At 55.3% G+C, this 23,968-nt stretch overlaps 1 protein-coding gene across 5 annotated transcripts in view; it reads right to left on the reverse strand.

Moving 5' to 3' along the window:
* Positions 1 to 23,968, reverse strand: part of NFIC (nuclear factor I C) — a 63,105-nt gene that overhangs the window by 7,091 nt on the left and 32,046 nt on the right. For 3 of the 5 annotated variants that reach the window (XM_032465986.1, XM_032465984.1, XM_032465985.1), the window contains exons 3-8: positions 15,126 to 15,197; positions 11,409 to 11,483; positions 10,480 to 10,603; positions 9,719 to 9,843; positions 3,575 to 3,700; positions 1,743 to 1,927 (exon numbers count right to left, since the gene is read on the reverse strand). In XM_032465986.1, coding sequence (XP_032321877.1) covers positions 1,743 to 1,927; positions 3,575 to 3,700; positions 9,719 to 9,843; positions 10,480 to 10,603; positions 11,409 to 11,483; positions 15,126 to 15,197 — 707 coding nt within the window. Of the gene's footprint in view, positions 1 to 975; positions 1,124 to 1,742; positions 1,928 to 3,574; positions 3,701 to 9,718; positions 9,844 to 10,479; positions 10,604 to 11,408; positions 11,484 to 15,125; positions 15,198 to 23,968 lie in introns of all 5 variants that reach the window. The other 2 variants (XM_032465982.1, XM_032465983.1) reach the window with 1 other exon arrangement.

Here is a 23,968-nt window from a genome sequence, read left to right on the forward strand (position 1 = left end):
CTGCATGTAAGGCTACCCTGGCTCTAGGCAGGTAGTGGGAAGAAATGTTGGGGGCTGGGGTGCTGCATGTGGGGAGGGGGGCGGATGGGGCCCAGACGGAATGGTCGGCCCCTCCTGCTCGGGTTGGGTGAGGAATCTCACTTGGGGAGCAAGGGAGAGAGAGACACTCAAAAAGGGAAGGGGTTCAGGGAGAGGCTTGAGGTGGAGCCACTGCTGATGGGACAGACCCCAGGAGGGGGAATCTGAGACCTCTTCCCAGTCTGGAGCAGCCTTGGAGTGGGGGGTGCATTAGGAGCAAGCAAGCTGTAATCTGGAACCACATCCAGAAGGTAGAAAGTTCTAGAATGTAAGGAGACCAACCCAGGACCTTCCATCAGGCTACCACCTGGAACCACAGAGACACAGCAAAAAGTTCTAGGAAGCGAGGCAGCTGACCCACGGCCTCCTTGGGTCAGGAGGGCAGGTGGGGACTGTCCTGTCTACAGGTGTGGCCCAGCTGGGTTACCAGTAGCTGAACGGGGCCCCATTTCCCCCCAAGAATCCAGAACGCTGGAATTTTTACGTGAGATATCCAGATTTTAAAACAACAACAGATTTTCATTTTCCACAAACAAGAGGCATCTAGGGGCCGAGTCTGGCCCTCCGGCCTTTCTCCTTTGAGATCTCTGCCTGTCCCTCTGCCAGCGGCCTCTTGCACGGAGGAGGATTCAGAAGCCCAGAAGGGGAACACAGGGACCCCAAGCCACTCAGCCAATGGGGGCAGACTCCAGACTTGCCCCTGGCCACCCTCTAAGGCTGCCTTGGCTCTGCGTGGACCTGACCAGGTGGCCCCAGGCATCTATCTGGGGACCCACCAAACTCGCCGGTACCCACCGGGCCGTGCCTGAGCCCCCGACCCCAGCAGCGGGGCCGGGGAGGGGAGGGGCCCCTCGGGGACGCCCGCCCTGCCACGGGCACCGCTTCCCGAGTGCTTACAGGGCGAGGTCGGCGACGAGCTTCCTCCCTCGGAGGTGGGTTTGGTGGCAGGGGGGAGCGCCAGCCGCGGCAGCCCGGGGGGCGGGGGTGCCAGCATCTGAGCGGAAAGGCAGTGACTGGACATTTTGAGCTGGCCACTTCCATTTAACTGGGGGGACAGAGAGACAGGTGGTTAAGGCGGCGGCGCCCCCTCCGCCTCGGGCTGCCATCTGCCCGCGCGCCCCGCAGCCCTGCAGGGCCGGGGAGGGGCTGGTGGGCGTGGCCAGGGCGAGTTTGGTGGGTGCCCGGATGACCAGGACGGCCGGCCTCCAGCGTCCCGTCCCGGGATCCAGCCTCCTGGGATCGCGCTCCCTCCGCCGCCTCCTCAAGCCACTCTGCACCCACCTGCTTCCCTTCCACGCCTCCTAAACAGCCTTGTCCCACCTCCGGGGCGGCCCCCCGGCGTTCGCTGCGGGGACACATCCATCCACCACCTTGCCCGCAGTTCCCAGCTCCAAAAGGCTCAGAACACCCAATGTTTTGGTGAAAGTTTGGCCAGAGCCAGCCTGAGCTCCGCCGTAACCGTGTTTGGTTTCCGGGCGTCCTAAAACATGTGCTGTCAATTTTGACATCCGAACAAGCCTCAGTTCTGACCCGGTCTGGCTCCGGGTGCTTCAGATGAGAGGGGCTGCGGACTCGCTGCTGCACGACGGAGAACGCGGGGACGGCCGCCTGACACTCGCAGTGACGCGCCAGGGCCCCAGGGAGGTCGCGCCCTCCAAACTCACCGGTCCAGGCTGCTGACTGGCCGGGTCGCAGGCCAGCGAGACGAGATCTTTGAGCGGGTCCTGGGGGTTGAGGTGAGGCGGGTAGCGGATGGCCGTGTGCGGGAAGTAGGTGGAGGCCGTCTGGGGCAGGATTGAGGTTGTGGGGAAGTGCAGGGCCGAGGACGGGTGTGGGCTCCGGGCGATTCCTGCGGAGGGGGCGGGGTGGGGGGCGGTCACCGGGGGCTCTGGCCAGCCCCCTCTGTCTCCCTCTGACTGTTTGTGGGCGTGGATCATGCCTGCATCAGGCCCTGCTGTCATTTACACGCCCAAATTCGCTGACTCCACCGGGACCCCACAGGGTTCTGGTATCGCTCCTGTTTTTACTTCTTTTTTAAACAGAGGATGACGGGGGGCTCTGGGAGGGAATGTCCCCTGCCCCAGGCCACGCGAGCAGATAGTTCCAGCCCAGGCTCACTGGCCTCACAGCTAACTCATTCCATAAATGGCTGGCAGGTCAGGTTTTTAAAAAATATTGAGATATAATCTGCACATTAAAATTCACCCTTTTTAAGTATACAATTCAGTTTTTTTTTTAACACACTGATGGAGCCATGGAACCATTACTAGTCTCTTTTAGAACATTCTCATCACCCCCAAGGAAACCCCATCCCCACTAGCATCACCCCCATCTCCTCCCTAGCCCTTGACAATCACTAACCCACTCTCTACCTCTGTGGATTGGCCTGTTCTGGACGTTTCATATAAATGTTATCACACACTATGTGGCCTCCTGTGTCTGGCTCTCTCACTGAGCACCGTGTCTCAAGGTCCATCCACACTGTAATGAGTGTCAGGGCCTCGCTCCTTTTCATGGCTGAGTAATATTCCATTCTGGTATTTGCTTTTTTTCCTTTTTCTATACAATTCAGTGACTTTCAGTATATTCAGTTTGTAATTCCAGAACATCTTCATTTCTCTGAAAAGAATCTCTGTGACCATGAGCAGTCACTTCCCCCTTCCTCTCTCTCCAGCCCCTGGCCAGATAGTAAATATTTTTGGCTTTTCAGGCCACAGGGTCTCTGTTGTAGCCGGTCAACTCTGCCCTGCAGCCTGCAAGGTGCTGCAGACAACATGGTAATGGATGTGTGTGGCCCTGCACTAATAAAACTTTATTTACAAGAAGAGGAAGTGGCTGGGGTGGGGGGTGCTGCTCTGCCTGGCTCCTGCTCTAAACCACTGTGCTATTTTGGGGATTTCTGCCCTTCCCCTGTATGTGTGTCTGCCCTTGTATGGAACTAAATCATTATTATCACAACCAAGGTGCAATAGGTGATATTCAAACTCTTATTTAACTTATTCTATCCCACGGACAGCCCTGAGAGGGCGATGTTTATGAGCCCCAATTGACAGATGACTGGCTCAGCTCACACCTTGAGGCTGCTGGAGTCTCTCCTCTGCTTCGAGTGTGATGCTTCCCATCTGTGTGGCCGGGAGCACCCGGATCTCTGTGTGGCCTGCGTGTGTCTTTGTGTGTGTCTGCCTGTCTTTGTGTGTGTCTGCCTCCTTCTGTGGCCACCTGACCCGGTGGTCTGTCCGTGGGTCACTCACATGGGGAGCAGGTTGAGGGGTGAGTCCTGGGCTGCACCTCCTTGTACAGAAGGGGAAACTGAGGCCCAAAAGGACTGAGTCAGCCCCAAGTGCTCTCTGCCACAGCACCTTCAGGCTTTCTTGCCTGGTTGGGAGGCTACAGCAATAGAACTTGTGGTCAGATGGCCAGTGGGACTTCCCTGGCCACGAGGGGCCTGGTCAGAGGGCCCAGCTGCCCCTCCCCGCCTGGGGTATGCAGTGCTCACCACTGTGCACGGCGATGACGGGCCGGTGGTGCTGGGTGAAGCTGGAGAGACGAGGCGAGTCCTGGGGAGATGGGCTGTTGAAAGGTGACTTGTCCATCTCTGTCTTCTTCACTGGGGATGAGATGCCTGTGGGGAGGGCAAGAGGGTCAGGGCCCTTCAGGCAGGGCTGCTCCACTCCCAGGACCCCTGGACCTCCTTCTCCCAGCAACCTGTGGGCAAGGGGCTGGGAGCCCAATGAGTAGAGGGGCAAACTAAGGCTCAGAGAAGGGGGCCACCCAGGGTCACATGGCCCATGGGATGTGGAGCCTGATGCCACACAGGCCCCAGGACGTCACAGCCTGGTCCCCAGCTTCTCTCCTTCTAGAGGTGGATGAGCTCAGGGCTGACCCTCTCCCCTGGGGACACCAGAGCCCTGGAGAAGGTGGCATGGTGGGGAGAGGGAGGGTGGTCTGGTCCAAAGCCCGAGTCACTCTGTGCTTGTGTTCCCCCATCCTTACTGGGGCAACAGAACTATCCCTGTGGAGTCATTGCATTAAGTGACATACAACATGTAAAGCCATTAGACCAGGGCCTTCCACACACCCACATGCTGGAATTACTTGCTGTCATTCCTCTGCAGACAGAGGCCTCACTACCTCCCATGGCTGCCCTTGAAAACTCGGACGGTCTCCAGCTCAGCCTCAAGGAATGAATGGTGTAAAATGGGCAGGTACAGACTCCGTGGAGGCCGTGGCACAGAACGAACACTGGCTCAGAAGGAGCCCTGTCATGATAGGGGGGATGGTCCGCACGGGTGCCAGGGCACATGTTCCCTTGAAGACGCGTGACTGCCTCCCCTGCCTCCCTGTGCCCCCTCTATGCCATCCTCTGCAGAGGCTTTTTCTATTGAGAGTTAGGGATGGTGACGTGCCTGGAAAACAGCAGAGTCCCCTGCCAGGCCTCATCCCTGGAACTGGACTCTCAGTGAAGTGGGGCCCGGAGGCCGGCATGTTTAGAAATTATTTTAAAATTCATTTTAGGGTGAAGCATACCCACTGAGACCACAGTGGACTCACACGTGGTGAGGGGGAGACATCTCCCACCCAGCACAAGGTGGCCTCTCTGGTGACAGACATCGGGGCTGGACCACCCTCCATAAGTGTCCTGGGCACTGCAGGGTGGGGAGCAATATGCTGGGCCCCACCCACTTGATGCCAGGAACCCCCAGTCATGACAAGACAGACAGTGACCAGTATCCCCTGGATGGCAGAACCAACTGGTCAGAACCCCTGCCTTACTCTCAGGGCCCACTGCCACTGTCTGTGGGTCTCCTGCCGACGGTCCCTGGGGCATCTGTGGCGTCCCCAGCACTGTGCCACCTGGGATGCTGGTGCAGCTCCCCTCTGGCGTTTCCCCATGGGGGCTTCCTGTCCTCTGCAGCTGCACGGCCTGGGGTGGACCAGATCTGGGAACCAGCCCCTGGACAGGCCACCAACTGCTTTTGCTGTTACAGAGGTCACTGCCCCTGACGGCTCAGAGCGCACATCACACTGTTGAAAGTGGGGAGCAAATCGCGGCGTGTGGTTGGCAGCCCAGAGGCCCCATGGCCAAGCCGGGCGTCGGAGCAGGCCCGGGACTTCCCAGGGACAGGAGGAGCTGGTGGGACAGAGGGCGGCCGGCAGGGAGGAGGCTGGCCCCGTGGGTGCTGCGTGCTTGTGTGTGTGTGTGTGCGTGTGTGTGTGCGTGTGTGTGTGTGTGTGCGCGCGCGCGCGCACTGGCACAGGAGCGTGGCAGGCTCCCTGCTGGCACGGGGCTGGCTGCAGCGGGAATGAGGTTAGGGCTGTCAGACGCTCACTTAGGAGGATTTCCTAGAACAGCCTGTCCTGGATGGAAATAGTGTGGTGCGGCCCCAGCCCCCTGCCGCATCTCCACAGGCCCTTCCTGAGCCGGGGCCTGCAGAAGCCAGGGCAGGAAGGAGGGGAGAGAGAGCCGGCCAGGGGGCTGCAAGGAAGAGTAACCCTTGTGCTCCTGGGCGGCTCTGAGGGGGTCCTGCACACGTGTGCATCTCCACATCTGAACACCCCCCATCCTGTTTGTTGTCAAGGTCCCACGTGAGCAACCGCTGTCCGGTTAACACAGTGCCCTGTGTCCCTCATCAAAGCAGACGTCTCCCCATTTAACAAGCATGCCCGTAATATCCCCTGGATCTGACTGGCCAGCTTTTTGCTCAACATACATATCTCTACACCCCCATCCGAGATTGCGCATGTTCCCCATCAAAAACGTAAACCTTAACGGACACACATGCCTGTAGATGCCCCCATCTGAGTGTCCCTGCACTCGCTTGTCACAAACGCCTGTCTGTCCCGTATCTGAGCACCTGCCCATCTGCTAGACAAACTAGCCTGTCTCCCTGCAATGCCAGCGCCACTGGGGGTGCCGACTGCAGCCGCCCGCTGGGTCTCCAGGGCCCAGGACACAGGGTGGGCAGAGAGAGTGTGGAGTGGATGGGTGGATGGAGCGCAGTTCTGCTGGGAATGGCCGTCACTCAGTGAGCACTTACTATGCGGACCAGCCTCCCACCCTGCCAGCACTGCTGACATCAGGGGGCTGGGTCATCTGTGGGGCTGTCCTGGGCACTGTGGGGTGTGGAGCAGCCTCCCTGGGCCCCACCCACTGGATGCCAGGACCCCCCCCCCCCCGCTCATGACAACCACAGATGTCCCAGACATCACTCAGTGCCCCCTGAGGGCAGAGCTGACCTGGGTGAGGACCCTCCGTGAGGTCCTGGGGAGTCAAGAAGTGGTTGAGCTGGGATTCAAACTCCACAGGCCATGCTCTGTCACCCCCTCCTGCCCCCCAAAAGAGATGGGGGAAGCCCCTCTCTCCAGGTAACAGAGGAGAGAGATAAGTTACCTGCTTTACTCCACAGAACAACTACCTGTGGCGGGGTGGGGTGGGGGGCCCGATGGGAGGACCCCTGTGGGAGGACCACAGAAGCAGCCACAGAGAAGACTCTGGGGCCCCCTTTCTGCCCCGCATGGGTGGGAAATCAGGGAAGGCCTCGGGAGGTGGCCGGAGGAGAAAGGGTATTCCTGGCCCTCCTGGCCTGGGCATGGAGTGGGCAAACGCCTGGAGGCTGGTGCATGGGGCTTAAGAGATGTGGCTGCAGGGGTCTTGCCTGGGTGGGGGTGGAGGGGCCTCGCCTGGGTAGGGGTGGCATGATCTCCCCAGGCCTCTGCCCCTCCCAGGCACCAGACAGTGGATGCTAGAGCTGGGGGGGTTAGCTGAGCGCTGCCCGTGGTGGCCACGGCAGAGGAAGGGAGAGAGCGCTCTAATCAGCTTAACCTCCTTAATGAACAGCTAATTGGAGGCCGTCTAGACAGGAAGTTGGAGGAAGCCGGGAGGGGAGGAGGGGAAGGAGAGGGAGGGGAGGAGGAGCGGGGAGGACACAGAATCTGTCTCCCTGCTAGGCTGTCAGTGGGGAGGCGGGGCAGGGACAAAGCAGAGGTTCATACTGAGGCTCCCACAGGAGGGAGTGAGTAAGCCATCACCTGAGGCAACCAATGGCAGCTACAGGGGTCCAACCCCTTCTGGCATTCCCTTCTAGCTCTATGATCCTCCATCACACACTAGAAGCTGGTACAGACTTCCTCTGTGTCCTCCCCCATCCAGGCCACTTCTTTGTCAGGGCAGGAAGGTCAGACCAAGCCCCAGTGACTCTAACATTTCCTTCCTTTTAAAATTTTGTTCTTCCTTTTTGAGCATCCTGAATTGAAAGTTGGGCTCTTTATTTCCAGCCTCTCTCTTTTTCGAATCAGTAGACTCCAGGCTATAATTTTTCCTCTCAGGGCTGCTGTGGCTACATCACAGAGGCTGTCTTTCAGCTCTAAATAGTATACACTTTATATGTGGACAACCTCTAAAATCACAGAATTAACAAGAAGTGCTTCTGAGTTCCCAATCAGTAAATTGCAGGGCAGAACTTAACTGTCTCCTAATACCTGCTCTATCCTTCTTCCTTAGTAACAGAACCCTTGAATTTGAGATGGGCACATAATTGCTCCAAATGAAAATACATTTCCCAGCAGCTCTTGCAGCAGAGCATGGCCCTACAACTAACTCAGGGGCTTAGAGATAAGCAGAAAAGGTAAGTGTATCTTCTGAGAATTATTCTTAAAAGGAGAGGACACACCCACATTTGATCCTTCTTCTTTCCTGCTGGCTGGAAAGCAGACATGATGGCTGGAACCCCAGCAGGTATCTTGGACCATGAGACAGGACAACCACATTCAGTGGAGCACAGGCAGGAGTCTAAGTGCCTTACATTACACTTGCCTGGGGCTGTTGATGGCTGGACATATACTTGCGGGAGAAATGCACTGTCCTTTTGGGTTTTCTGTTATACACAATTAAGCCTTAAGCATATTAAATACAGGGTCTTTACAGAGACAAACTTGAGAGAGACATTTTGATCCATAAATTAGAGCCTAATAAATAGAGAGACAGGTTGTCCTAGCATTAGGTACCTACCCTGGGAGCCCACACTGAGGAAGAGGGAGGACCCTTGGGACCTCAAATGTCACAACCAGATGTGTCAAAGACTGACTCAAAGGCATGGGAATTTTATAAAGACATGAGCACCAAGAAACTCTCCCATTTCCCTGGCCAGATGGCTACTTTACGCACATTCTTCCATGTCCTCCTTCCAAGTCTCCAAAAGAATGATCATTCTTATCACTCTCACTTTGGAGATGAGGCAACTAATGCTCAGAGAAGTGAATTCACCTGCCCAAGGTTACACAGCCTACACAGTGAGTCAAGGGCAGAGCTGGGATTTGAACCCTGATCTCTCTGATGCCTGAACCTGCTCTCTTAATTATAATGTTAAATTGCTTTTCAAGAATCTTGTAGGCATGGCACTTTGTATAGACAGATCTTTATGAGAAACTGGGCTCTACAGGGATACGGAGAAGGGAGAAAGGAGAAGAGGAGAAGAAAACAAATTCCAAGGAATACTGGGCACTTCTGTGCCAGACCGGTTTTAGGGACATCAAATGTATTTTAACTCACTTAATTCCCATAACAAGCCTATGAGGTGGGTACTGCAGGTATTAACAACTCCATTTTACAGATGGAGAAACTGAGGCCCAAGAGGTGGGGCCACCAGGAAGCTGTAAGGGCTGGAGGACTTGAGTGTTTACGTTCATAACCACTAGGCTATACCGTCGGGGTGAACCCTTAATAAGGGATAAAGGACTGGGTAGAGTCATGCTTCTACAATTTGGGGGCACAGACCCAGCTGAGAATCTAAGGAATACCAAGGACGCCCTTCCCAGTCTAACCGTAGGCCACTGTTCATGTCATTTCCCAAGTCACAGACGCTGGTCCTCTAGAGAGCAGAATCTTAAAGTGAAAGGGATTCTTTAGATGAGAACCATTGTGGAGACCGGGACCCCAAAGAAGGGAAATTTTTGAAGAAAGCCCCCGGGGAGACGGTAAGTAACCAAAGAATTTCGAGGAGACAGCGTTCAACAGAAAAGAAACCCTACAGAACTGCAGACCCTACAGAACAGGAGAAAGACACTCTGGAGAGGATCCTATGAAGACAGGGAGCAACAGTAAAATCCACCGGGGAAAGGCGCTATGAGAAAAGAGGCGGGGCTCCTATGGAACTGGAATCACACGAAGCAAGCAAGATAGGAATCCTATTAAAAAAGGAAGCCCAGGGTGGACCCCAGCGAGAAGGAATCCTACGTCTCAGGGCCCTCTAGCTGGCACCCTATGTGAGTTGAGGCTCTATCTATGGCAGGCCCCAGGAAGAAGCACCCTGTTGATCAGAATCGCTACTAAGTCAATTCTGTGGATCAGGAACCCCACCGAGATAGGCCCTTAACAGGCAGAGGGTAGGAAAATCGGACAGGGGATAATCTCCGCCCTCCCCAGCCTGAGCGGAACCAAAGAGCTCCGGGCATGTGAACCCGGACATGACTTCCATCCGCGCGCAGCCCGCGCGACTACAATTCCCAGGAGGCCCCGCGGCCCCAGGCCTGCTTCCGCTCCCTGGCGGCCGCGCATTGCCTTCCGGAATAAGTAGTCCCCGCTGCGGTAAACCCGACCGGAAGACCGGTCCGCCGCCGCCGCCGCCGCCGCCGCCAGCCCCACCTCCTTCCATGTCCTCCGTCCAGTTGCGGCTGCTACTCGTGGGAGAGCTGGGCGAGGTGTAGTAATCGCCGCCAGGGCTCGTGTCCACGTCTTCCTCCATCGAGCCGGATTTGTGCCTCTTGCTCCTAAGGGGCGAAAAAGGAAGCCCACATGCCGGTTACCAAGGAGACGCAGGGGGCCGGGCCGGCATCACTACTTCCGGTTCCTAGAGGGCGGGGCGAGGAGGGAGCTATCGCGAGACGTCACGGGAGCCGTGCATTTTCAGCCGGTTCTCAGTTAACACCTGTTTCAATTTGCCTGTTACTTGAACAGGACGCCTGGGGCCAGAGGCAAGGGGGAACTCAGCCCAGGTCCAAGTAACAAGCTAGCCAGTGGAGACTAAAGCCCTGAAGGCTGATCACTTGGCCTGCTGTAATCCTCAGAACAACCTAGTGGGATTATGATCCCATTTTACAGAAGAGAAAACCGAGGCAAACACGATGTGACTGGCTACCGATCACACGGCCTATCTCAGCAATAACCAGTGTCTGCATTCTTACGGAGTCTCAAGGGCTGGACCTGTTGGACTCGAGGCTGTGGGAGCCCAGAGTAGGGTGTCAGGGATGGAGAAAGAGTCACTTGGAGGCTGGGCTTTGAAGGAGGAGTATGAGTTTCCCAGGTGGAATGCGAAAACGGAGAGGAATGAACCAGCTGGGGCCAGATAGAGATGGGTGTATGGGGGCGGGTCATGAAATGCCAAGAGGTGGGCCCTGGGCACGTACCCACTGGAGGAGGTGCTGGGTAGCGTTCTTCTCATGCCTGTGCTGGCTGGATTCAGGTCGTACGCCAGGTGCCCCTGCAGCTCCCCCAGGGAGAAGTTGGGTCCTGTTCCAGTCACCACTGGTGCTGCAAAGGGCGACAGAGAGGACAGTGAAGGAGGAAACAAGGTCCCTGGGTGCAGTTTGCCCTAGAGGGGTGGGGAGAGCCACCTGGGGGCTGGCAGTCTGCAAGAGAACCGCTTCCCAAATTGGCCTGTTTCCTGATTTGTCCGAAAGTGGCCTTATTCTACAGATCAGAAGAACGAGGGCATTGAGAGAGGCCAAGGTCACGTCGTGAGGCAGAGGCATAAACAGAGCTGGAGGTCAAGCTTCCCAGCACTCCCAGAGGCCAGGCTCTGCTGATCTGGACAGGGAGGGCAATGGTTAGGGTTAAGGCAATGCAGTGCCCAGAGCTCCCTGGGGTGAGATTTAAACAGGGGTGTCTGGAGGATTGGGGAGGGTCCCTGCAGGTCCATAGGTAAGGCAAGAGAACAGGAGGCAAAGCAGGTGGAGGGCGGGGCTATCTGGGGTCTCTTCCTCAGGGGATGGGGAGGCCCCAGGAAGGGGGGATGCTGGAGCGGAAGTTTCTTTAGCCTTTCCACCCAGCATCTGGAGTCTTTCCTGGAGAAGAGCACGTCACTGTGACCTTGGCCTCTGGGAAGGGCTGGATACCACCCTTCCTGGGAACCTTGGCTTGGTGACAGGGGGTGCTTAGAGAGGACGTGGGGGAGTGGGCAGGGTGACAGGCTCCTTCCTCCCTGAGCCTCTCTTCTCTCCCCAAGTCCCCTTCCCTCTTGGAGCCCCCATCCTGAATCCACTTCTTTCCACCAGCCCTCCCCTGTGTGAGCCCCTCCCTCTGCAGGTCCCAGCACAGGGTGGGCGGGGACACTTACTCCGGGACACTTGGATGAGCTCAGTGACACTGAACACACCGGAGGTGACGAAGCTCTCCTGGAAGTCGGTGGTGTCTGGAAAAGGGAGAGGCTGGAGGTCAGCAGGTGGCCAGCTGAGCTGGGTCTGTTCCCCCACCCCCCGACACTCCTGGGCTGCCCAGATTGCGGGGGTTGGACCCAGTCTGGGCGGTCACTCTGTCTCCCCCCTCCCCTCGTCCGCAGGGCCGCAGAGGATGTCCTCCGGTCTGACGGGGGAGTCCCTCTGCCCTAACCCAGCTGGGGAGGACGTTCTTCTCTGAGCCTCTGCTCAGCCCTTCTCACTGCAGCCTCCCCCAGCCTCCCTCCCAGCCTTCACCCAGGGCCTTCATGCCTGGGCAGGCTGCGCACATGAGTGGAGGCCAGACCTGAGTTCAAATCCCAGCTGGGATGCCCACTCAGAGTGTAATCTTGGGCAAGTCACTTTAACCTCCTTGAGCCTCAATGGTCTAATCTCAAAAGTGGGACCATACACCCTGTCATCTTGGGTGGATGTGAGACATGAATCCTTCTACCTAGGAGGGACCAGCTCACCTCCTTTGCCTCACTCTTCACCCCACACAATGCTGCAGCTGCTTACGCTGCCTGTCCCCCCCAGGCCTGGAGCCCTGCAGTGTCCCCAGTGCCTAGACCAGAGCCTGGCAAACGGCAGGGGCTCAGAACCACAGGCTGAATGGAGGGTCCAGAGGCAGCAATTAAAACCCCCACATCAGGTGCACACCTGCCTGATGTCAAAGGAAGAGGGCCCCTCCTCTCCAGGTTGGGGTGGTTTAGACCCATTTCATGGATTTGGAAACTGAAGTTGGCCACGAGAGGGCTGGAGTCCTGGCCAACCTGGGACAGCTGGGAGGAGGCCTGTCCCACCTGGAGGCCCTCACAAGCAGGACCCATTTCCTCAGCAACCGTTTACTGAGCACCTCTAAGCTGGGCACTGGGGATACAGTGGGAGATGGGACGGACAGAAGCAGCTGCCCTCCAGACTCACAGTCCAGTGTGGGTGACAGAGGCCACATAAGAGCAGGAAGTCAAAAAAACCTGTACATGGGTGTTCACAGCAACACGATTTATAGTGGCTAAAACTGGAGACAACCCAAACGTCCATCAGCAGATGATGGACAAACAAATGTGGCCCCTCTCTACGCAGGAGCACCACTCGGCCGTGAAAAGGAGTGAAGCGCTGACCCTCACTACCACGTGGACGGCCCCTGAGAGCACGATGCTCAGGGAGAGAAGCAGACACCGAAGGACACACGGCATGTGAGTCCATGGACGTGAAATGTCCAGAAGAGGCCAGTCCACAGGGACAGTGGAGTTGTGGTCACCAGGGGAGGGGGAGGGATGAATGGAGATGGAGCTACTTTTTGGGGTGCTGAAAATGTTCTGGAACTACATAGAGGTGATGGATGCACAACACTGTTAATGTACTTAATGCCACTGAATGGTACGTTGTAAAATGGTTGAAATGATGCATTTTATGTGTATTATACCACAATTTAAAAAAGGTTATTTTAAAGATCATGAAGTCAAAGGTGAGGAGTGTCAGGTAGTGGTAATAAAGCAGGTGAGGTCAGGGGAGCCTGCTGGGGAAGGGATCTGTTTTATTTTACACAAAGGGCTCAAAGAAGGTCTGGGAGGGTGACATTTTACTAAGACCTCAAGGCAGGGGTGAATAAGAGGAACCTGTGAGTTAAAATTTGGGAAGTGCCAAGACAGCACCTGGCACAGGGAAATCGCCCTGCGAAAATTGGCGGCCCCGATTAGGATGACCTTAAACTTGACGTTTTGCCACCTCCCTGTGGGCCACAACGTTCCTGGTGGTGGGAGCAGCTGGTGCAAAGGCCCTGCGGTTGGGACGCAGGAGTGGGGAGAGTGGTCAGAGTGAGGGCACTCTGGCTTGGAGGGGGTTGGGGCGGGGTGGGAGCGGTTCTTGTCCAGGCCCCCAGGGGGCAGCACGGGCCAGCATGGGCCACAGGGAGCTCACAGCAGTGCCCAGGTCCCCAGCTGTCCACCACTCAAGCCCCCTGGTTACAAGCTTTGTGCACACCATTTATTGAGCAATTACTACCTGCCCAGGCCCATGATGAGAGGCTCGGGACCACACTATCCCCAGGAGGACAGGGCGGTGGCCCCCAGTGTCCAGGGGAAGTGGCCATGGCCATTTCCTGCTGACCCAGCTGGCCAGCTGGTGTCAGCACACCCCTGCACCCTCCCCCCACCGGGGTTTCCTGTTTGTGCAGCGCTTGCCCTGCTCCTTCTCCAGGGGACTCCCTGGCGGGCGGGGAGGAAGTGATTTCCTCCGCCAGACGCTGGAGCTCCCCGCGGGACCAGGCCAAGCGCCACGGCCCCTGCCGCCTGCCCAGAACATCTGGCTTGGAGGGAGGTGCCTGGGAATCACAGGAGGCCAAGGAGGACTCGGGTCACAGATGGCCGGTGAAGAGTGGCCTGGGGGCCTGTGAACCTCCTGGAACCATCCAGCCTCCCTGTGCCGGACCTTCCAAGGGGGATGCCCTCACCCACCGGCTCCTTCTTCCTTTCTCCCTTTTCATCTCTCCTCCTCCCTCACCCTGATGTACCGGCTCTCTAGGTTCTCCTCCCCACTCTGCTTCTTCCCTCCTTCTCTCCTTTCCTTCTTCCTACAAATGTTTTTTGAGCAACTACTGTATACCAGGTCCTGTTCTAGGCACTCAGGACAGAGCAGTGACCAAGACAGATAAACACCTCTGCCCTTGAGGAGGTGATGTTCCACTAGGAGAGTTAAGCAAACACATCTGCAACCACTAAGGAACTAAGCAAATACATATACAATCACTAACTTCCTCTAAAAGAAATAAAACAGAGGGCTATGATTGAGCTGAGGGGCTCAGGGAAGATCTCTCTGAGAGGGAGGCATTTGAGCTGAGACCTGGGTGATCTGGAAAGAGAGAGCAGTTAGTGGTTCAGACCGAGGGCACAGCCTGTGCAAAGGCCCAGGGGCAGGACTGTGCCTGGCATGTTGAAGAAGCAGCAAGGAGGCCCAGGTGGCTGAGCAGAGTGAGAGGGGAGAGGGGAGAGAAGGAGGAGGTGAGGGCAGGGAGGGGATGGGACAGGCTGTGCAGCGCCTTGTGGGCCCGGGGAGTTCTTGGGCTTTTACCCTGGAGGAAGGTGGGAGCTCTGAAGGGCTGTAGGCAGAGGAGGGCGGGACCTGACTCAGGTCCTCACAGGCATCCTCTGACCACTTCAAAGAGGACAGACTCAGATAGAAGCAGGGCCTCTGCAGCTTCCAGATCCTTTCTGTCCCTCAGGGCTCTGTTCCTAGCCCTGCCTCAGACAAATTCTCCCACTTCCCACTCCTGCAACATAAAACTGACTTGTCTGCTCATTTGTTAAATGTCCCAAGAGACTGCAGGACCCTCTGGGGCCTCTCCCATAGGAGGAGCACCTCAGAGACCAGAGGCTGGAGCTCAGGGTCGTGGGTTCCAACCCCAGCTCCCTAGATGCCCCTGGGAAGGCCCATTATCCTCTCTGGACCTCAGTGTCCTCATCTACGAAATGGAACAGCAGCACCCACCCCAGAGCGTGGCTGTGAGGAGTGACGCAGGTGCTCAGGACCACGCAGAGCCCACAGGGGGTGCTCTGAAAATGATTTCTAAATAAAAGATGGGGACGGGGCTGTGCCTCCCACCCCCCCACCCCCAGACTCACCCAGTGTGATGGGCTTGCTGTCTTCCTGGTCGGAGCCCATCCCTGCCCGGGGACTGCTGCTCTGCTCCGCGTCTGCAAAGAGAGGGAGGAGAAGTGTGTGACATTGCATGGACCCCCCACCCCGGAGGGGAGGAGACATCAGTGCCAGCGCTAGGCTGGGCCAGCGCCATGGAGATGGTGGTCAGGAACGTGGTGTGGACCCCTCCCTTGGCTGCTGCTACAGGGGGCCATGGACGTCTGAGGTCGCTGGGGCACCTGGGTGGCTATGTGCTGAAGCGTGGGAGTCAATGCTCCCTGAGCCTCAGTTTCTCCAACTGTGAAGTCAGGATAGCTCAATTAATCCTGCCTCCACCGAATAAGGCGGGAGCTCTCATTAGGCTCATTTTACAGATAGGAAAACTGAGGGCCAGAAAGGTGAGTCCTTGACCCCTCAGGCCCCCTCCCCTCTGCCTCTGCCTTTGAAGTCCTGGCGGCCCAGCCGTTGGTCTTGGGTTGCCACTCAGGGCTCCTCAGAGTGGGGGCTGAGGGGCATCTTTCTGCAGCTCTAACGTCCACCCTGCCCCCATCTGGCTTGGGGGCTTCTCCCACCCTGGCGCCCGCCCCTCCATCTTATCTAAAAATAATCAGGCTCCTTGGCAGGCCGGCAAAGCAGACAGACGCTGAGCTCAGCGTTATCGGCTCCGGAGGCCTAGACGGAGGCCAGCCCCGCTGCAGCCCCCACACTCTCCACCCTGGACTTGGAGCGGGGTTGGGGGGGCATACGGCCAAGTCCAGACAGACAGCAAGCCTAGCCCTACCAATTTGTCTCTCAGGTCAAGGATGAAGGTGGCAGGAATCCCCACCAACTGCCAGAGAAAGAGAATCAGCACCCCCCCCCCCTCCCGCCACACTCCAAGGCTGGGAGGTAATCGCTGTGTGACCTCAGGCAAATGACTTAACTGCGCTGGGCCTCAGTTGTCTCTTTCACATGTACAGAAGCACTGCACACACCGGCCTGACGGAGTTGTCAGGAGGCGGCAAGGAGAGGATACCGATGAAGCACTTAGGGCATACTGAGCTCAAAAGACCGCCTGACGTCCACCCATTAGTGTTATTTCTCTTATTTTTAAATCCCCAAGATGAGCGCAGATGTGGTGTTCTGTGGCTCTCTTAAAGCCTTAAGAGAGCCACAAATCTGGCATTGTCAGCGTACCCATTTTGTAGACAAGGAAAACAGAGTTAGGATGGCGAAAAAGTGCCCGCCCCATACCCCCCGTTAGTCTAGTGGATCCTTTGTGCGTGCGTCCAGACATCCAGCGCGGCGCATGCGTGAGCTGCCTGGCTCCTCGGACCCCACGCCCGCTTTCTCGTCCCAGCCCTGGGAGCCGCAGAGGCCGCGTGGGCCTGGGGCAGTCACGTCCCCACCCGGGAAGGGCAGCTCTGCGGATAATAGTAATGACGCCGCTGCCCACAACAGTTTCCGAGCCCTTGCCGTCTGCCTGTTATTGCTGTGTGCTGAGCACCTACTGGCAGCCAGGATTGAGGATGCAGTGCACAGCCCAGGAGCAGCCCCGAGCTGCCTCAGTTTCCCCATCCACAACTGGAGCGGATGCAGGCAGCCTTCCTTGGCATGGCCGCCTGGGCTGGGCGGGGCTGGGCAGGGCTGGGCAACGGTCGAGGGGACGATGCCCGGCTCGTCCCCGCGCCCTGTGGCCGCTCCCGGGCTGGGCAGCCAGCAGCCCCTTGGAGCCGGCCCGTCCAGCTTGGATGGCCACACGGCTGGGCACGGGTGGCCACGCCGTTGGGAGGAGCCCAGCCTGGGCAGCCAGCCGTCGGGCTCCAGGCCTCGGGCACAGACCCTCTTCTGGAACTGGCGCCCACACGGACTCAGCGGGCAGCAGTGCCGGGATGGCACCCAGGTGCTTACCCGAGAAGGGGGATGTTTCCTGAGCACCACCTAGGAACCAGGCAGCTCGCACTCTGGAAGCAGGCAGATGAGGCTGCAGGCCTCAGACACACTGCCTTGTCTCTCCCTGTGCCTCACTCTCCCCATCTGTGAAACGGGCACAACTATAGCACCTCCCTCAGAGGCTGGTGGTGAGAGAAAAGCTGATGATGAATGCAATCATGTGCCCCAAACAGTGGCTGGTACAGTCAGCATTTCACCAACTGGAGGGAGAATTTTATTACTATTATTACTATTTTCATTGTTGTTTCTGTCTTGCGTGCTCTTACTTTGTAGGGACAGAAAGCCACAGCCCCTAGGCTGTAGCTGGCTCTAGTTTGGAGCCTTGTCCATTGTTCTGTGACCTCAGGCCAGCCATACCACTTGTCTGAGCCTCAGTTTCCTCACTTGTAAAATGGGAATATAATAAAACCCACTCAGGGTTTGTCCGGTCTCCAAGTCAGCTAATAGCAAATGTAAAAGGGTTGGCACCAAATCAACATTTTAATATACAGTGGGTTTGGGGAGTGATTATAAATGAGACTGTGTTTTTAATTTAGGTTTCTAGTTGTTCACTGCCAGCATTTAAAAATTTGATTGGTTTGGGGGTGTTAATCTTGTATTCTGTAAACTTACTGAACTCACGTATGAGCTCTAAGAATCTTTTTTTTTTTTTTGGTAGATTCCTTGGGGTTTTCTATGTCATTTGCAAGTAGGGCTAGATTTATTTCTTCCTTTCCAATCTGTATGCCTCTGATTTCCTTTTCTTGCCTTATCGCACTGGCTAGGACTTCCAGAACCATGTCGACTGGAAGTGATGAGAGCAAGTGTCCTTGCCTTGCTTCTGGTCTTCAGGGGAACACATCCAGTTTCTCACTGCTGAGAATGATGTTAGCTGTGGGTTTCAGCAGATCCCTTTATTGGGCTAAACAAACTCTCCCTTTTTTTCTATACTCCTAGGGTCTTTTTAAATTTAAATAAGTGTAGTTTCTATATAATATGATGCTGTAACTATATGCCATCTCATGAAATTTTTTTAACTTGATTTTTAGTGGTGTTGAAATACACATAAAATTTACCATTTAACCATTTCTAAGTGTAGTTTAGTGGCATTAAGCACATTCACATTGTCATGCAACCATCCCCACCCTCCATTTTCAGAACTTTCTCATCTTCCCAAGCTGAGACTCTGCCCCCATGAAACACTGACCCCCCCCCACCCCTCCCCCAGCCCCTGGCCCCCACCATCTACTTTCTGTCTCTGTGGATGTGACTTCTCTAGGTTCTCCTGTGAGTGGACTCAGAGAGTATGTGTCCCTCTGTGTCTGGTTTTCTCACTGAGCATCACATCCTCAAGGTTTGTCCACATTGGAGCAGGTGTCACAATCTCCTTTCTTTTTCTTGTGCCATCTTATTTCTAATTATCTCTAAAACTTTGAAATACTTCTCAACTACCTGCTGATCACTTGCCTGTCATTTGGCTCCTGAGAACTTCCCGTCTTATAGAACTATCCAGGATAGGAGTCCCCAGCCACGAGACTTGAAATTTAAATTGGCCCAACTGAAACTGAATTAAAATTTCGGGACTGCATTCATACCAGTCACCTTTCAATACTCGACAGTCACACGTGGCTGGTGGCGATCAAACTGGACGGTGCCAATTATGCTATCATCACAGAAAGTTCTACTGGGCTGAACTGCTCTGGGTGTTTCCATGAAAAAGCAGGAAAAAAAAAAAAAAAAGAAAGAAAGGACACAGATAATTCTTTCTTCTTCCATCTACTTAAAGACCCAGCCCTAAAATGGACCTTCCTTTGGTCTGAATAGATACCCCGAGTGGACAATGCCAGAAGCTGGCTAATGTCCAACGCCCCAGGACGCCCCATCCCCCAAGCAGGCAGCTTTCATTTGCTGAGTTTTCACTGTTTTAAGAGCTTCCTGGCACGAGATGATTAAATCTACCCAATTGATGAGGTTGGTAAACTGAGGCCCAGCTCAGAGAGTCCATATCCCAAAGCTGATGTCCGTTCGAAGAAGCTGTCTGCCTAGCACAGAGGTTCTTAACTGGGGCGATCCTGCCCCCAAGATGATGTCTGGGGACATCTGTGGCCGTCATGACTAGGGGGCTCCTGGCTTTGGGTGGGGGCCAGGGAGGCTGCTCCACACCCCACAGTGCCCGGGATGATTCCCCAGAGGGTGACCCTGCCCCAATGTCAGCAGTGCTGAGGGGGAGAAATCTTGGTCTAGATCCATCCATTCTCAGTGGGGGCAATAACTGGTCCTTGGGGGGATGGAGGGAGCTAAAAATTTTGCTCTTTTGATGTATAAAACGTAGATATATATATACACACACACATATACATATATATACTACATAAATATATATATATAACATTTGTGTTATTAAAATTTCATGATTTGGAGTGATTGGGGAAAAAACATCTAAAAGCACTCTTCAGGGAAGGTAATAACGGGGAAAAAAAGGGCTCCTTTACAATTTTAAAGGGTTGTAAAAAGAGAAAGAAGAATATGAGAGAGACACTGCAGGCAACCTACCAGGTCTAAAACAATTACTTTGTTGAAAGTCTCCCGCTGTGTCTTCCTGCAAGTACTTTGACATCCTGGAGCCTCTATGGCCTCATTGATAACCTGGAGCTGAAATGCACTGCCGTTTCCTGTGATCACTGGGCAAACTGACTGCTGTGCACCTCCTGGGTGCCAGACGCCTGAGAGAACACAGCAGGGACCGACCGAGATGGGCAAAATCCCCTGCCCTCGTGGCACTGCTGTCCTCATGGGGAAGCGACAGGCAAGGAACAAGGAAGCAGATAAACCAGGAATATCGCTTCAGGCTGTGCCAGGTGCCAGGGAGGTCACACAGCCCGGAGATGGGAGATGGGAGTGAGGGGCTGCGACTGAAGCGCCTGAGAGGCTTGACAAGGCCACACTGGATGCAATGGTACATTCCAATAGTTAATACTTAGTGAGTCACTCCTTTGACTATGTCAGGCTGCAGGTTTCGCCTCCACTGACTCATCTCATCTTCGAAACTCCCCCAGGAGGGACATGCGATTATCACCCCCATTTTCCAGATGGAGAAACTGAGGCACAAAGAGAGGTGGTGACATATTCAAACTCACACAGCACCAGGTGGCAGCCATGGGCCTGGGCTCACCGCCCAGACACCCTTAGGATTCACATTTGGGTACTGTCCTTTTGACTAAGAGGGGTCCAGTGGGCCCTTGGAGGGGGGCTCAGTTCTCCCCACCCCTGACTCCAGGACCCCTTTCTTGTCAGTGGTTTGAGGTGACCCCCATGTTTGGACCCTGTTCTCTAACCAGTTGGATAAAGCCCCCAGCTGGGGGTCCCCTGCCGCTCTGCCTCTGCTTAAGATCCCTTCCATCACTAACTGTGGTGCTGGGGACACTAGGGGCAGAAAAATCATTCACGTGTCCCTGCTCCACTCACACTGACAAGCACCCCGTGGGAGCAGAGTCCCCAGCCCCTGCTGCGTAGGTCAGGGAAATTTTCAGAACACTGAGGTGGGAGCTGATGAGTAGAGTGAGAAGACACTGGTTAACAGTAATAATTAATAACAATAATACTAATAAAAAATAACAATAAGAGCAACTGCCAAGCACAGACAGCTCACCAACACCAGACATCAGGCTACACATTTGACAGTCCTGTCTAACACCCCACAGCAACCCTTGACCGAGGCTGACAACCCCAGGTTACCCAGAAAGGGTGAGTAAGTTACCCAAGGTCACACAGCAAGGAAAGCGGACAGTCTGACCCGGTTTTATCTGCTCCCATCTTAAAAACACATACGTGAACATCTCGTTGTATTTTACATCATGCCCATCGCCGGCTTTAAAGTATCTGCCTGTTTATGAGTTTTCTACTGACCTGGGCCCCTTCCCCAGGGTCCCCCACTGCCCATCCCTGCCTACGTGGTTCTCTGCAGCCTGGCTCATATCAGGCATTCGATTTGGCACTTGATGCTGCTCAAAATGGATCCTCGACCGCACAAGGGAAACCTGGACACACTAGAGCAGGACCGCGAAACCAAGATGCATGCTCTCAGTGCCGAGTTGGGGATTTGGGGGATTTCCTGTGGGTGTGCCCAGAGGTGGTCACAGAATCCACCCCAGCGTGGCGTTTGGGGTCAAAAGGTATGGGCATCGCTGCGGGTTTCCCAGGGCAGCTGTGGGATGCTTCAGAGTCTTGAAAATGCACTGGCATCTTGAGGAAGGCGCTGCAGGTTCCCAGGTGCTTGTCTGACCTTGCGGTATCTTTTAGAAACTAGAGCTGCCCCCCAAAACCTGGGTTTGAGCCCCAGCCCTGGCACAACTGGGCGTGTGACCTGGGACTAGTCAGGGGTCTCGCCTCTCTGAGCCTCGGTTTTCCCCAACTGTAAAGCGGGCGTTCTCCTCGGTTGCGTTACTTTATATGGCAGTGAGGCTGAGGTCAGAGGGGTCCCGGGAGGGGAGGGGCCAATCACAGTCAAAGGGACATATACTGTTTTGGTGACAGAATTTTTCCCAACTCAGAAGTTAAATGAAATTTGTCCTTCCTCTGCCTACAGTCCTCCAGGGCTCCCACCTCCCTCTGGGTAAAAGCCCAAGTCCTCCCTGCTGCCCACCAGGCCCTGCACGACCTGCCCTGTCCCCTCACTGCCCTCCCCTCCCCTCCTCCCTCTCTCCTCCTTGCTCAATCTGCTCCAGCCACCTGGCTGTTCCTCCAACATACCAGGCACAGTCCTGTCCCAGGGCCTTTGCACAGGCTGTTTCCTCTGTCTGGAACACTATTCCCTCGGGATCTACATGGCTTACACTCTCCCCTCACTCCAAGACCTTCCTCAAAGGTCCCCTTCTCCGAGAGACACACAAGGCTGTTTCAGCACCATGCAAGAAGCATGGCTAACCACACTCACACCAGTACAAGTGGCACTGGCCCTGGACAGCAGCTGTATTTCAAGTGACACTCTGGTTTGGCCCAGGACCAGTTCTCTCAACTTCCAGGTCCACAGGGTGTTCATGGGCAGTTGGAACGTCACCACCCCCTGTGGCCTTTCGCTCAAACACATGATCATAGCAACAATAGAAATGTACACTGGGTCCCACTGATGGAGCGTACAAACTGTTCTTTCCTGTGAGTGGCCACGAGCCCAAATTTGGTCTGTCCCAGCCCATGACAAAGGCACTGCCGTGGCCCCAGGTCTAGCCCTTCCCGCCCTGGAGCACCCACCCTCTTTGCACCAGACAACCCCTTCCATCCCGGTGGCTAAGACTCCCGCAGTTCCTAATTTGGAGATCAAGGCACCGCCCTGTCATTCACCTCCCAGGTGTTCATCGACCACCTACTACTTGCCAGGCACTGGGGAGCTAGCAGGGAGCCCAGGGAGAGGAGATAGACAGGAAACGAGCCAACAGAAGGAGCCGGAGATAATTTCAGTGGACCTGAGTTCCACTGAAGCAATAAAACTGGGTGAGAGGACAGAAAGTGGCTGTGGGGGTGACTTTTGACAGAAAAGTCAGGTGGAACCTCTCTGAGGACCTAGGAATGGGAAGGAGCCAACTGTGGGGAGAGCTAAGGGCAGATGGTGCAGCAAGTGCAAAGGCCCTGAGGCAGGAACAAGCATGGGATGTTGGAGTACCAGACAGAGCACATGGCTCAAACACGGGACTAAAGGTGAGTGACGTCAGACCACTCAGGGCCCCTTGGGCTGTGTGGGAAGTTGGGTTTTATTCTCATAGGCCATGAAGAGGATATGGCTGGGTCTATGTTGCATGTTAAAACGTCTCTGGCTACAAGGATGTGGGAGAAATCAGAACCCTAGTGCACGGCTGGTGGAGATGTAAAATGGTGCGACCGCAGTGGAAAACAGCTTGGCGGCCCCTCAAAGTTAAACATAGACTCACCATATGACTGCAATTCCACACCTACGTATATCCCCAAAAGGACTGAAAACAGGGCTCAGATACTTGCACACCCGTGTTCACACCAGCATGATTTACAGAAACCCAAAGGTGGAAACACCCCAAGTGTCCATCAACAGATGAACAGGTAAACAAATGTGGTCCATCCCTACAAAGGACTATCACTCAGTCTTAAAAAGGAAGGAAATTCTTACACCCGCTCCCATGTGGATGGACCTTGAGGACGTGATGCTCAGTGAGAGAACCAGACGCAAAAGGGTAAATACTGTCTGATTCCACTCACAGGCGTCCCTGGAGGAGTCACATCCACAGAGACAGAGAGTACACAGTAGGGGCAGGGCCTGGGGGAGGGGGCTGGGGAGTCAGTGTTTAGTGGGGACAGAGTTTCAGTTTGGGAAGATGAGAAAGTTCTGGAGATGATGATGGGGATGGCTGCACAACAGTTGAATGTGCCTAACACCACTGAACTGTGCCTTTAAAAATGGTTAAGGTGGTGCATTTTATATTATATACATTTTACCACCATAAAGTGCGCGCACACACACACACACACACACACATGAACATAAAAGACATCTGGCTGCTGAGTGAATTCTGGACTCTCAGGGTCTGGTTAACCGGGGGGAGGGGTGGGCCAGCATCCTGGAGGGCAGCACAGCCTGGCCCAGGTGACGGCCTGGGGTGGACATAGGAGTCACACTTAATTTATCCTTGGGATGTAGAAAGGACAGGACCTGCTGAAACCACAATCACACTCATTTAAACCTGGCGAGTGCAGGCGAGTCCACGGTCCCCACTCGGCTGGACCAGCATCGCTGCCATGGTGAGCTCGCCCGCACGGTTTCTTTTCCAACTTTAGCGGGCTTCCAAATGTAGCTGGCTCTGCCGGGCTGCCACGTCCGCCTCCCAACACCAGCCAGCTAGAGAGAGAACCAAAGCCAGGCCCTGGAATTCCCAGCTCCCGGGTGTCACCATCC

The sequence above is a fragment of the Camelus ferus genome, chromosome 22 (genome assembly GCF_009834535.1).
Source record: "Camelus ferus isolate YT-003-E chromosome 22, BCGSAC_Cfer_1.0, whole genome shotgun sequence".
NCBI lineage: Eukaryota > Metazoa > Chordata > Mammalia > Artiodactyla > Camelidae > Camelus > Camelus ferus.